Source organism: Acipenser ruthenus, chromosome 1 (genome assembly GCF_902713425.1).
Source record: "Acipenser ruthenus chromosome 1, fAciRut3.2 maternal haplotype, whole genome shotgun sequence".
In the NCBI taxonomy this organism is placed as follows: domain Eukaryota; kingdom Metazoa; phylum Chordata; class Actinopteri; order Acipenseriformes; family Acipenseridae; genus Acipenser; species Acipenser ruthenus.
In genome coordinates this window covers 97950236-97964284 of record NC_081189.1, presented here as the reverse complement: position 1 = coordinate 97964284, position 14049 = coordinate 97950236, and the positions used below count along the sequence as shown (strand labels likewise).

The following is a 14049-nucleotide window of genomic DNA, read 5'->3' as shown; positions in this document are numbered from 1 at the left end:
CAGGTATATAACACACATCAGGTCTTTCACACACACGTAGCATATATACTTCCGACGAGCACATTTTTTTACTTTTAAAGTCGCATTCTGATAGTACAATATAGATCACTTCATAATCCACATGAGAAAACACCTTCTCAAGCGATCGCAATACACAGTACACATCATGCTCTTCCTTGGGCTGATGAGTATACTGTACTACAAAGTCAGACTAATGTGGTACCATGTGTGCTGTCCCATGACGGCTCTCGGCGGCCCTGGGAGGGGAGTGGGGGTGTTTATACAAATTCCATTTTTTTTTAAGTAGTTATAGTTTTTCTTAGTTGAACTGGTGGGGATAGGAGGATTCTAAAATTCTAACAACGTGCATATACATTGACACCAGTCAATCATACAGCCCGCGACTCTCAAAAAATTAAAGCTTATTAATATAAGCAGACTTGGCAACTATATGCTGTAGACATAATGGCATTGTAATGGCGGACGTGGCTTCAAATTTTTATCACGTGGTACAGTACATCCCCTTTGACAGCTCTACCGTCTCAAAATACTCTCTAGTTCTGTGTATTACACTGTTTTAATTGTATTCAATTGTTAGATTACTGGTTTAGCATGGTATTTTAGTACTAGAAAAAAATGTACAATTGTAAACTGTGTTGTAATGCAATGAGATACAGATTAACTCCTATGTCAACAAATGACATTGTTTACTTGTTCTGTGTTCATAGCCTGCCACAGCGCTGTCAATGAGGTAAAACCCCTCCAAGCAAAGTCTGTCCTCCAGATATGTGTGCAGTGTTAGATATGGAAGCACCTGCCACCTGAGCGCCCATTATTAGACCTCTATCAAAGTCTGTCAGATCAACCGGATTGCTTGTCCTGATTGAAACTAAATTGGAGGAAGCTTCCATTCACAGAAGTGTGATCTAAATAAAGCGAGTGTTTCTATTTTTGTCCAATATTGCCAGTTGTTTTGTTTTTTACCATAAATATCAAAATGGCTTACTGCAAGAGAATCGGGTGTGCAACCTTGTGTTTTGCTTGTAGGCATATTATTAGGCGGCGCTCTACTTTCTGTTTGCACGATTTAATGTTCTCATTAGACTCCCGCCCATTTAAAGTTTTTTTTTTTTTATTTTATTTTTTTACCTAGGCTCCCGTCTGGTGGTTATTACCGAGTTTCTCGATAGGGGGCGTTATCTCATAGCGATTAATGCAGCCGCTGCTTCAGTGGTGAAGTTTATGAGTCTGGTAGACTCCCGCCTCTCCTGCTGTCTCTGCCAGTCTACGTTCAGACCAAAGGCGGCGCTGTGTTACCATTCTCAGAATAGACACTGAGAAAAACGGGGCTAGCTGAGCTTTGTGTTGAAACTAAATACCATATAAACCTGACTCGTGCACTAAAACAACACATTCATGAGGTAAATATTGAAGCGGGATTTAAGTCTATTATGGGACTGTAGGTAATGTTGATTATTGTTCTCGTTTTTGTCTTAAAAACACCAACAAGCAAGTATGGGAGTGGAGGACGGAGATAACGTGTAGATTGTATTAGAGCCGAGGTTCTGCAGACCTGAAGTTGAAGAAACAAACAATAAGTAAATAATTTGGTGTTTCCAGCAAAATAAAGTTGGTTTATTTAGAGAAGTGGTGTAGCGATAAATACCTGGTTGCTTTCCAGAAAAGGCTAACGTAAGAATGGGTAGAAATGTATATTTCGATTCTGCCGGTTTATATTGATGCTATATATGTGTGTATCTGTTAAATAGTTTTGAGGCCTAACATTTGGGCCTCTACACGAACGATGTTGCTGCATTTCCCCACTGTGCTTTAGGGGCATTTTGCGGCTCGTTATATATATTTTTAATGGTTTAGTGATTATTTAGTAACATCGATTAAACACAACCGTATATTTTTTAATTTAAATGCCACTGCAAATTGTGCACTTCTTAATTAAATGTTGAATTTGTAATTAGATGATCGAGAGAAACATGGAGCTAGCACAACGTGTTTTAAGTGGCATCTTTAGTTTTTTGTGAAGTCACTGTGCGAATTGGGGAGGAATTAAACATTGCTGTGGTGCTTATAAACCGTGTAAATGGAAACATCTATAAAATAATTTTTGAAATGAAAATAAAATGGAAAAGTGTTGTGTGTTTATCCTGTTGAACTTTTGTTTTCTGACCGATAGAGGCCAGTAGAGTACTGTGGAAGAAAAGTTGACAAGAATGGAGTTTCCTCAGCAGCAGAAACCTGCAGATGGAAAAATAATCTATCCACCCGGAGTCAAGGAAATCACAGACAAAATCACAAACGATGAAGTTGTCAAACGACTGAAGGTATATGGCTTTTCATCTTAATTTATTTATTTTTAATCTTTAATTATTGTAGTAATGTGGCTTAAGAAAACACAATTTGATAAAAAGAAAGTTGTGATGTCTTAATATCGCTTGTGAAAGGCATCTTCCTAAACCAAATGTAGCATTTAATAATAATAATAATAATAATAATAATAATAATAATAATAATAATAATAATCATCATCATCATCATGCCTTCCCTTTGGAATAAATAAAACCTGTTGAGAACTGGTGGGGTTAGCCCTCTGATTCACCACAGAATACCCAGTTAGGTGCAGAATTAAAATGCATATTACAGATACATGACACTTGAACTTGCATTTCCGTAAGTTCTGTTTAGTACTTGTTGGGTTACAGAGTGTTTATACAGTTATTGTACCTAATGTATTTGAGACTACAGGATTTCTTATCCTGTTGGTGTGTTCTTGCCTGTTAACGTCACTAAATACTGCACAGTGGGTTATTTATTGTAACCAGTTTACAAGTGTAAAGCAGTCAGTTTTGCAGTGGTACAGTAACTGTCTTCAGTAGTAAGCAAAACAGTTGGAAATTGGTACAAGCTACACATACCTGCCACGATTTGCTAATATTGTACAATATAACCCAAAACATAAATGTTTATTGTTCGTGTTTGTACACTTATTAAACTGTGAAGGAGACAGATTACCAAGTCAATTATATTACCACAAGTCCTTCAAATCCTCATCCATAAACCCATTAAAGGCCAGTTTAACTCGTGTCCCATAAGGGGTTTCAGCCCTTCAAAGATGGGCCATTTTCAATACTTTCTTCCTGAAGTCTTTTTGTGGGGTCATTAAATGAGACAGTAAAGTAGGTAGACAGTAGCAGAGCTGCATACAGAAAGTTATGAGCACGCCTAAGCAATTAAAAAATGATATCGCTTCTACTTTAGAAGGATTATACACTTAAGGCCCCCAGCAACACAGAAATACTAAAGCGGTGGTACTTATTTTGCATGAATTCTACAGAAGATCTACTTGGCTATCTGTACAGATATTCTAAATATCGTTTTTAGATCCTCAAAAATCACTCCAAAATGAGACGCGTTTCAAGTAGGACTACCCCCCCCCCCCCCATAAAGGGGTGTATCTCAACAAATCTTCATCATTGAGCTTAAGTATTTGGCCTGGTTTCATAGCTGACCTGTATCTTCCACAAAATATAAGCAAAATCAGAATCTTGAGGTGGGAAGCTCTGGTTGAGTTGACATGGACCCACAAGCATTATAAAATGTCTAGGATAAATAAATCAATAACTGAATGATAGGCTGAATTAGATCACTTTAATTAAAAAAACTGTCATGACGCTTGGCTGTGAAACTTGCTGTTGATACTCAATAACGATTTTCTTGGCCGATAGCCGATGGTTATCTACCCGTGTCGGCCGATACTGATGATAATAGATAAGCTAATGTAGTATTATTATTATTATTATTATTATTATTATTATTATTATTATTATTATTTGTTTATTTAGCAGACGCCTTTATCCAAGGCGACTTACAGAGACTCGGGTGTGTGAACTATGCATCAGCTGCAGAGTCACTTACAATTACGTCTCACCCGAAAGACAGAGCACAAGGAGGTTAAGTGACTTGCTCAAGGTCACACAATGAGTCAGTGGCTGAGGTGGGATTTGAACCGGGGACCTCCTGGTTGCAAGCCCTTTTCTTTAACCACTGGACCACACAGCCTCCTATTGTAAACTGCTAGAACATGACATAGGGCCTATATTTAAACTTTTATATTTATAAATGTTAAATGAACAGATAGTTTACTTGTTGCGTTTTTACTTCAGAAAATGAATACAAAAAATAGTGTTGTGTGCTTGACAACAATTTATACATTTGCTTTACAACAGTCACACAAATAACACAATTGCATTTAAAAACACTTCTGTAGAACTTTTATAGCCACTTGCTGTCAAACATTGTGTATTATAACTTCTACCTATACAGTAGAAAAGAGAAATGTAGCCTACACAATGTCAACTACAACAACTTTTGTTAAATTCTTATTTTAATCATACACTGTTAAATGCAGCACAACTTAAATTGTTCACTTAACAAAAAAAGATGTCATAATCATTACATTTCCGGTTACAAAAATCAGTCAAACTTGGGTTTATTACTTAACAAAAGATGGCACAGTAATCAATTTCTGATTCTGCTTTCTTTTTTTTAAAATGTATTTCTTTTAAAAGCATCAGAGTAATATTCTACTCACAGTTCATTGTTGGATTTAATGTAGCATCAAGTCTGTTCTGCTGCACATAACTTGGCTAGCCTTTTGTTGCACTTGGATATATTAAAAAACAAACAAAAAAAAAAAAAAATCAAAACACTGCTCTTTTGAGACATTTACTGCAGGTTGATCGCAAGTTACACAGCACTGAAAGAAAAATGACTATCCCAGTGTTCTTGTGTCATTAGTAAGCACACCTGAACAAACAGTAAATTCTCTGCTGGAAGAAATTCAAGCATGAATATCGGTGTACGTTATCAGCTAAAATAACAAAAACTGCCGAAAGACGATTGCGTTTTGTTCCCTTTTATCGGTGCTGATAGGCTATCGGTGCACCTCTAAAAATGTTGAAATTAAACATTCCTAATTGATTGCTAACTTGAGAAAATCCTCTTATTGGTTATTATCTGTGGACGGGGATGGAGATGGGGAGCAGCTTTGTGGTCGCATATCTTGCCAAATCTCAGAAATCATTAATGAGACCGGTATACTTCCACTTCACAATAACGATTAATGTTTACAAACCATTGTATCAGACAGAGGTTCTTTTCCTAGAAAACCAGAGGTGTTTTTGTGTTTTCCTCCACAAAACATGTGTGTGGTTAATGCTGTACTGTAGACAGGTAGCTAAGTATAGCATTTTTTAAATGAGGCTGTCATAGTACTCCCTCTACATCCTAGTAATAGTTGATTAGGAGCTGCTGGTGGAGTGAGAGAGGCAGTAGAGCAGAAATGTTAGCCTTAGGTGGGAGCAGTTATATTTGGACACCAGTACCGGAACCAGGAAAGGGTTGTGTGTAAATGTTGTGTACATTAAACTAACCTGCATAGAGTTATGTATCTAGAGCAGTGGTTCTCAAACCTTTTTTGTTCACTGACCCCCTGAATTATTAATATTTATTTTATTTTTTTTATCTTGGCAGACCACACAATAAACAGTATAGCTTACTGAAAAATAAGCACATAAAAAACCCTACTATAATAAGAATAACTGTAGATTTACCTATTTGCTTTAACACGGTGGGTGGGCCTGTTTCTGTGAGCAAAGTTATTTTAAGATTGGTGTTTTAAAGAACGGTACCGAATGTACCGAGAGGGGGAAAAAAGGATTGTTTTATTTTTAAATTGATAATTGCAGCAGAAATTGATTTAAGTGAACTAGAAATCTAGAATATAACCATTATTTATAAAACGGAATGTTTCGATACTGCACGCTGATTGGCTGTTGAGGATTTTTTCTTTTTTACCATGCAGTTAAATAGTACAATGCACAGCACAGTTCGATTAATAAATTATCAATACACAACATATTAAACTTGCAATAAATATACACTGTTGTGAGAGGTCTATTAACGCTTTTAATAATTAGCGACATTTCTTTCGTCACATTTTATCTTTTCGGTTGCATTGACAGTAGACAAGTGGCTAGCATTACAAGAAGCAAAACCTCGGGGGGGTGGAAGCGAGACACAAAGATCTAACAAGTCAATAACTTAAGGAAATCGAAGAAACCAAAAGTGCTTGGGCAGCTGGTGTTTTTATTGATTGGATGAAACATAAAGAAATGATAATTGACTTAAAACAGTTTGTCTTGACCATTTTAACAACCTGTTAGAGAATTCTATGCTTGTGGTATTTCAGCTGGTCAAGAGTATTCAGTTTCTTGCTTTGTTAGCCTCTGTGCTGGTCACAATCGCTCTGTAAATAGTGCTGACATAAACCGCAGTGATATAATCCTGTTCGTGACCAAGCATTTAAAAATGCCAATCTATTTTTGTATTACAGTGAAACTCTGATACAATGTACTTCCTTGGGACCGTAAAAACAGTCTGTAATAACCAGATACATGCACATACCTGCCAAACCAGCACAAAAAATCAAAACCTAGTACAGTACTAATTGATTAATGTACATGTACAATATATGTAATATAAAGGTTTATTACAGAACAATATAAAACAATGTAACTAGTACTGTACATTACTATATAGTATGTAACATTCTATTTATTTAGTACAGTAATTATGTGTTGCCTTGGATAAAGATGGTCAGCTAAATGAATTATAAAATAAAAAAAACATGTAATATACTGAATACTGTACTGTAATTAGTAAAATAAACAAATAAAAAAAAAACAGTACAGTAATAAATTATAGAAATAACTCAATAATAATAATAAAAATATACAAGTCAATAAATATTACCATACAAACTGTCAGTTCAGGTACAGTACAGTAATCATTGCCTGTACGCTATCTATTACGCCCTGGCCACATTAGCGTTTTAGAGTTAAGGGTTCAAAACCTGTATAAAAGTGCTTAAATCAATTTGCATCCACACTAAACATGGTTCATAACTGAGTTCAGCAACAGAGTCTGAAACCTACTCGGGAGGTAGTCTCAAACTCGGTTGTCGGCATAACTGGGTTAGATAAACTCGTTTACCGGTAATCTGGACGTGAACCGTGTTAGTCTGGTTACACAGATTCCGCCGATATCCTAGAGCTTTCCGGTAGTACGTTGCCATAATCCCCCTGGTTACATGAGACGAGAATAAAGGAAACTAGAGAAGCCCAAATTAAAATTCAGGAGGATATGATTTATTCATGTCATATTCCACTGGTACAGTCAGACATGCTAATGTACTATCACATATTAGCAAGTTAAAGGTCTCTTAACACTAGAAGGACCGGAGATATACTCATACCTAGAAGCCCCACAGCAGTCTTTGACAGCTGTATTCAAAACACTGTAAATAGTATAACGAAGGGGGAAACAGTCGGATGTAGTAGTTTTTTTTTTTTGTTTTTTTTTTTGAGTACGTTGCATAAACATCTGAAAAACCGAAGCATATTTTATATATATACACATATGAACATTTATTTCACAAGTCAAAACAAGAAAATGTAAGTAAATAAACATCTGAACAGACATCAGTTTACAACATACATTTTTATAAAACCAAAACGATAGCAGTACATTTTACTTTTCAACAAAGCGACTGAACAACGTAGATAAATAAACTTAGAAGAAAATGTTTTACAGAAGCGCACAGCACAAGAAGTTATAAAAAAAGTCTGATTTATTTTTTCTTTTTTTTCGACAAAATGGTTTTCCTTTACCTTGAGTCTGACTGTTCACAGTCAGTACAGATAATGCGCTTTTCCACGCTGACTTTCTGCACATGGCACAGCTGTTCAAAGTTTTATTTTTATTGCACTTGCCAACCTGGCATTGGCGTCTCTTGCAGCTCTCAGCGGGGTTGCCAGCTTCAGCTGTGGGTACACGCTTGGCAGTTTCTCTCAGTTCCAAATGCTTCTTGCGAAGTTGCTGTGCTAACTGTAGAATATATTCTCTCATTGGTAAATTCTTCTCCTTGCATTCTTTGTAAAGTACCCAGGAGCTGATGGCTGCTAGGTCCAATGCATTGTAAAACACCTGAACAGACCACCGTTGGGAGCCAGCTTTCACTGAATACTTCCGTGCCATCTGATCCAAACATCAATTTCATATATTGTTGTGTTGTAAAACTCCAGTGTCTCTGGTATTTATTTTCGCTAGTCCCGATGCTAATTGACTGACCAAAGCAGCGCAGTGGGCAAGCAGGCGCCAGCCTTTCAAAAGGCTGATTGAAAAACAATAGACTGTCAGTTATTCACTCAGGCAGAGAGTAGAGACTAATCTAATTACAGCTAAACACATTGCGGACTGGTAAATAAAAATAATAAAGTAGAATATTGTTCTGTATAATGAAAATACAATTGTTTTGTGTGTGGCCGTCAATGTGACTACTCCCGGGGCTTTTAGGTATATTGTAATATATCTCCTTTATTTCTGCACTCCCGTGTTTCATGCTTTGTGAGTATTTAATACGGACAGAAAGGTACATGAACGCACAGCCCCATGTGTGTTACACGACTGGAGAAAATGACATTTTAAAACCAAAAACCGTCAAAATGACCGCCGCGGGGCTTCTAGTGTTATTTCGACTTTTAATTTAAATTAAAGAATGTCTTAACCGGCCCAGATTTTCCCTTTATGCAAATGCCCATCTAATTTATTTACTATGGCATGGGCATTTTTCTCCCATACAAATTATTCCCCTTTTGATTACTTGGGCACTTTCTCGTAACTCCTCTGTTCTGCTCCCATCTTCAATGAAAATAAACAGTGGTTAGTGGTTTCTGGGATACAGTCATCCAGCGAAGTGTTTTTTCAACAACAGCTGGGTTAAACTAACCCGGTTTCATTACGGCAATCTGGACACTTTACTGTCGGGCTAGGGTTGAGGTAAATTGGTTTTGAACTCGGTTGTCGATTTTTTTTGCTCCAGTGTGGACAAGGCCTTAGACGACGGCCTCAGTGACTGCTGCTTTTTAAACTTGAGCTCTTTGACAACATAATGCTGACTGCTTTCATCCCTTTAAGATTTCTCCAATAATGTAGTTTGTCCTTAAGTGAAGTTGATGATCGTTTAGCGCTGGCCATGATAATACTGCATAAATTATAGTAATTGAGAGCATCAGAGTACGTGCTAAAAGGGAAATCTAAACACGATTTTAATAAGATTTTATTTGGTTCCATGACACTGGTTCTTCAATGTGTATGTTATATCCCAGGTACGTTGTAAATGGGTTTGACTGTAGCTTCTCCAGGTCAGTGATAGTTATGTGTGGAAAGTGAACTTTGTATTTGCCTCCTTTTCTGTATATTTTCATTATCAACAAAAATACATCATTGGCATTTTAAAGCTTGGTCACTAACAAGGCTAACATTGCGGGTTATGTCAGTTCTGTTCACGAAGCGATTGAGATCAGCACAGAGGCTTCATTCATTTTAATTAATTACAATAAATGGAAACGTTGAAAACCTCCAGTTTAATGCTTACAGCAAATAGAACATTGTTTGAGGGACTATTGTTTTTTATCCAAAGTGGAAGGATAAATAAAAATTAATTATCTGTTATAAGCGGGAAAACAAACTCCAGGGCTTATGCGTTGTGTTGCTTGGTTGAAGACTATCGGCTTTGCTTTGTGCCTCCAACCCAGCTACAGCCTTATGTTAATGCAACACAACGCACGCCCTGTTGTGTATTATTACTTTTTACAAGCTGCTATGTTGAGTGCACACGAGCGCAATACACGAAAACTGTCTGCTTCTTACTGGCCAATATGCCCTTTCACCTTTAGACACAACCCTTACATAATTGCTTCACGTGCTAATCTCACACAATTCTGTGTTTCTGAACTATCTTCAAGTATATTTAAGAAAATATTTATGACTGTGCTATGATGTTGGTTTGTAAGGGGGGGGAAAAAAACGCATATGACATGTTTTAATAAACTGAAGTGAGAGAAGGATGGTAACAAATATACTAATACTAATAACAATTTCATTGCATACAAATGCTTGTAAGCGCAGATAGGTGCTATACTGTATTAACACCAGCAGAATACGATAACCCCAGTTTCATGCAGCAGCTGTGACAGTGACCAAACATGTTCGAGTGTTGTGTAACATTTACTAAAATAGCAGAACCAACTCGCTGCAATTTTTAAACTTGTTTTTACTGAAAAATAAACGGTAACATGTAATAAGAGCTGGCTGTGTAACATTCTGTCAGATCAGGACTACACTGACCCTGAGCGTTGGAGCAGCAGCTTGCTATTTCCAATGTTACACTGTACACAATCAGAGGTGCCAATTCCAGACACAACATTTGCAAAATATTTAAAATAAACATGCTGGGTTCATTGCAGTCATCATCAGCTGCATTGATTAACCATTCAGCAGAATGTGGCAACAAACAAGTGAGTACAGACATTAAGTTACTGTTTTAGTATCATTTTAGTGTCTTAAGTTGTATTTTAAGCAGTTGAGTGTGGTAGCAATTAACTTGTTTCTGAAGTGGCACCCAGCAATTGAATTTGTCGACCGATTTTTTTTTCTGGCCTGTAGCCATTGGCTCCTAAAACAAACTTAATCTGGAGCCCTGATTTGTAATTTTGTTTTAAAGAAATGTATTTTAAAGAATAAACAGGAAACAAAAGCATAACAGCCCATGAAGCTTATTTATGTCAAGAACACAGCACCACTTTGACATACTGTAGAAGTGTGAACTGAAACAGTACTGAAGACTGTTTGTTTTTATAGCAAGATATTTTTTTTTAAAGGTTAGGCTTTAACATGCTAATAAAAAAAGGTATATATTTTATTTCATCAGCTCCAACAAAAATCAAAAATACAAATAAGATACTTTGTATATTCTTTACTGATATACAAGTCTTGATACAAAGCAGAAAAAAACGCACTTGCTCAAACCAGATATACTCTCTGCTAAAACTGGAATGCAAAAAAAGCTGCCCTGCCCTCCCCTCTCGCTTCATTGGCTTGATGCCGATTGCCAGAGGAGGAGGCTTGCCTGCTTGATCTTAAAGCCCTACTTTTTATAGAAATTATTCCTTGTCCTCAGCTTTCTGAAAAAGCAGAGTATGAACATGGATACTTCATTCAACAATTGTTGGCCCTTCATTTAAGTTAGAATTGATTGTTTTAAAGTGAATACTTTTTAATCTTGTAAATTTACAAAATAATAAAACATGGTTAGAATTAATGTGGTGCACAAATGCCTTTGTACCCATTTTATTATATTACCATAAAAAAACGATTTTCCTAAGTCGATTTTCAAGGCATTTTTGCAGGGTCCTTAAAAGGGGGGAGCGACTAATGCACCAGTGCAACGTATGTGCAGGTGTGTGTAATATTAAACTACTGTACCAGCACAACAGAGGGATTACTATAGCCACGGTTATGGCTCACACAAACTTAACTGTCAACAACCCGATTTATTTTTTCAGGCTCTACGGCATTCAGGTCCTGATGCTAGGTAGAAACACAAAACCACTGTTCTAATTAAACATTTTAATTTATTATTCTCAATACCCTTAGTCATTTTAAATGTTAAATGCAAGCTTTCAGACTCTTCACTGACTTCCTCTCGATACAGAAGAGTGCATACTTGGAGAAAAAAAATAGTGGTTAAAGTTACCACTCTATAGAATATGAAAACGTCACAGCTATATTGCTTCACTGTTAATAAAATAGCTGTCAGTCTCTATGAATTTCCTTATTCTCTCGCTCCCGAGCCATTGATTTGTCAACATTCAGACTGAACTCGCCCCTGGGATCCATAGCAAACAGCTATTGGTTATAAACTTATCAAGTCTTCTGTTCGTTGTAACTGCAATGCTATAAATTTCCTTGTGTTGAGCGGGTGATGGAGTAACGGATTTGCGATAACTAAATAAATTAATACATAAATTAAGTTTTTTAATCGGAGGATGCACATCATTATGCCGTGGAAGCATGAGTTAAGATACAGATATACAGCATGAATGCCTTGTGTATTTCTCTCCAGATGGTGGTGAAGACGTTCATGGATATGGACCAGGACTCGGAGGATGAGAAGCAGCAGTACCTCCCATTGGCTCTGCACTTGGCCTCAGAATTCTTCCTCAGGAACCCAAACAAAGATGTGCGGCTCCTAGTTGCCTGCTGCCTGGCAGACATCTTTAGGATCTATGCTCCAGAGGCTCCATACACCTCGCATGATAAACTCAAGGTAACCGTTTTGGACGATTCATACTTGGTTCTGAAACTAACCCCATCACTACTACCCATTATATTATGTTTTCTTTAAGGTGTAAAAGTTAATGGATTTCTTTTGCACATACTTTTATTTTTGATTAACATCTAAAGTGCCTAAGTGTTTAAGTGATTCATGTGTGTACACTGCTTCATGAAGTTAATCACTGTCAGGGGTTTTCCCACTGTAAACAAAATGACGCTGGTCATTGAAGCGGTTTTAATATGAGTGGATACAGATAATTTCAGAATGCGACTACCAAGTGTAATGCAATCAGCGCAATGTTAACCCTTTGCGGTCCATTTATTAAATGCGCGTCAGGAATGCCAGGTCTAATTTATTTTCACACGCGCAGTTAATTTTAGACGCGCTGTTTAAAAGTATTTTTTTTTCACAGTCAAACAGGTTTAAATGGCCCTGCATATCAACAAAGCACTCACTAGTCATCTCCAGCCCCGCCCCACCCTTTGGTTCGCTATAGCTTTCACCTATGTAAGAAATAAATAATAATAATAATAATAATAGTCGTACATACCGATCAATCATCTTCTGATCACTCGTTTTATCACCAAACTCCTCAATAATGCGATCCAAGTCATTATTTTATTACTATAACATCTCAAAGCTCTGCAAATGTCCGTGTTCTCTGTGCGCTGACTTACTATCATCCAGCTTGTTTACTTATGACCGCCCTGTTATCTGATACCAGGGCCATGTATGACTATTCATGAGAGAGGCCTCCGACTTGTCTCGGCTCCAGTCGTTCCCACTCGGCCATTGCATGGTTTTCTCGACTTTTTCCGGAGAAAAAACGACTAAAACCCGTTTTTTGCGTTTCTATAATGATGTCGGACAGGGTCCGACAATGGACCTGATGGGAATAATTGCAATGTCGGACCAGGTCCGACAATGGACCGCAAAGGGTTAAAGATGTGTATGACAGGAGAGAATGACCGCAGTTGAACTGAGTGCAGCACACAGGTGAATCCCTTGCACAATTGCCATTTCCTTTACAAGTTAAAGAATTGTATCTTTGTGTTACTCCATCTGGACGGATATGGTATATTCAGTGGCAATCAAGTGGCAGCCTTCTCGTTTCCAGCTGGCGAGATTGATGCTACTTTGCCAGATGAGCCGCCTAAAATAGTTTTCAAAAAGAAAAAATAAATGTTTACAGTGCTCGTATGTTCCAATGAATAGTATTCAAAATTATTTATTTTCTTCCAGTAAAATAGAGGCAATTTCCTCAATTCATTACTGAGGGCATTTTGTTTCCGGGCTTATGTTTCCATGGACACCGTGAGTCGCGATGGACCAATCCGTTTCGAGCTTACAAGCGATGTTGGTGATGAAGGCCAAACTGTACAATCATATACCCGAGTCAGTAACCGTACAGCAGAGTTGTGAAATTCATGGGTGAAAGTGCTCCATCAGTAGATGGAATTCTGTCAAAATGGCCTTTACCAGGTCCCATTCCTATGATTCGTGTAGAAATGCCAAAACATCTGTTGTGGGGGGGTGTGGAAAACTGTAATGTTCTTGCACATACTTGATGACTTGTGACCTTTTCAGTATATTTTTTCTCCTGTTGAACTGTAACTTGATTGAGACCACAGGCACCTAACCCATATAGCACAGGGGAAGCAAACTATATTTTGCCACTCTACTTTTTTTTGCTCTGTGTAAACACACTATTATGCTATGTTTTTGTTATGGTTTTGCCTATAAACGGTTTAAAAATGGGGGGGGGGGGGGGGAGAAAGAAAGTCATTGATAAGACG

At 37.3% G+C, this 14049-nt stretch overlaps 1 protein-coding gene across 2 annotated transcripts in view; it reads left to right on the top strand.

Annotated features, from left to right (window-relative positions):
* The first annotated feature begins 1212 nt into the window (after nucleotides 1-1212).
* The window catches only part of LOC117421269 (sister chromatid cohesion protein PDS5 homolog A), a 46638-nt gene continuing 33801 nt past the window's right edge, over nucleotides 1213-14049 (top strand). The window contains exons 1-3 of one of the 2 annotated variants that reach the window (XM_059032634.1): nucleotides 1213-1421; nucleotides 2192-2339; nucleotides 12041-12244. In XM_059032634.1, coding sequence (XP_058888617.1) covers nucleotides 2229-2339; nucleotides 12041-12244 — 315 coding nt within the window. In that variant the 5' untranslated portion in view covers nucleotides 1213-1421; nucleotides 2192-2228. The remainder of the gene's footprint in view (nucleotides 1422-2191; nucleotides 2340-12040; nucleotides 12245-14049) is intronic. The other variant, XM_034920983.2, reaches the window with a different exon arrangement.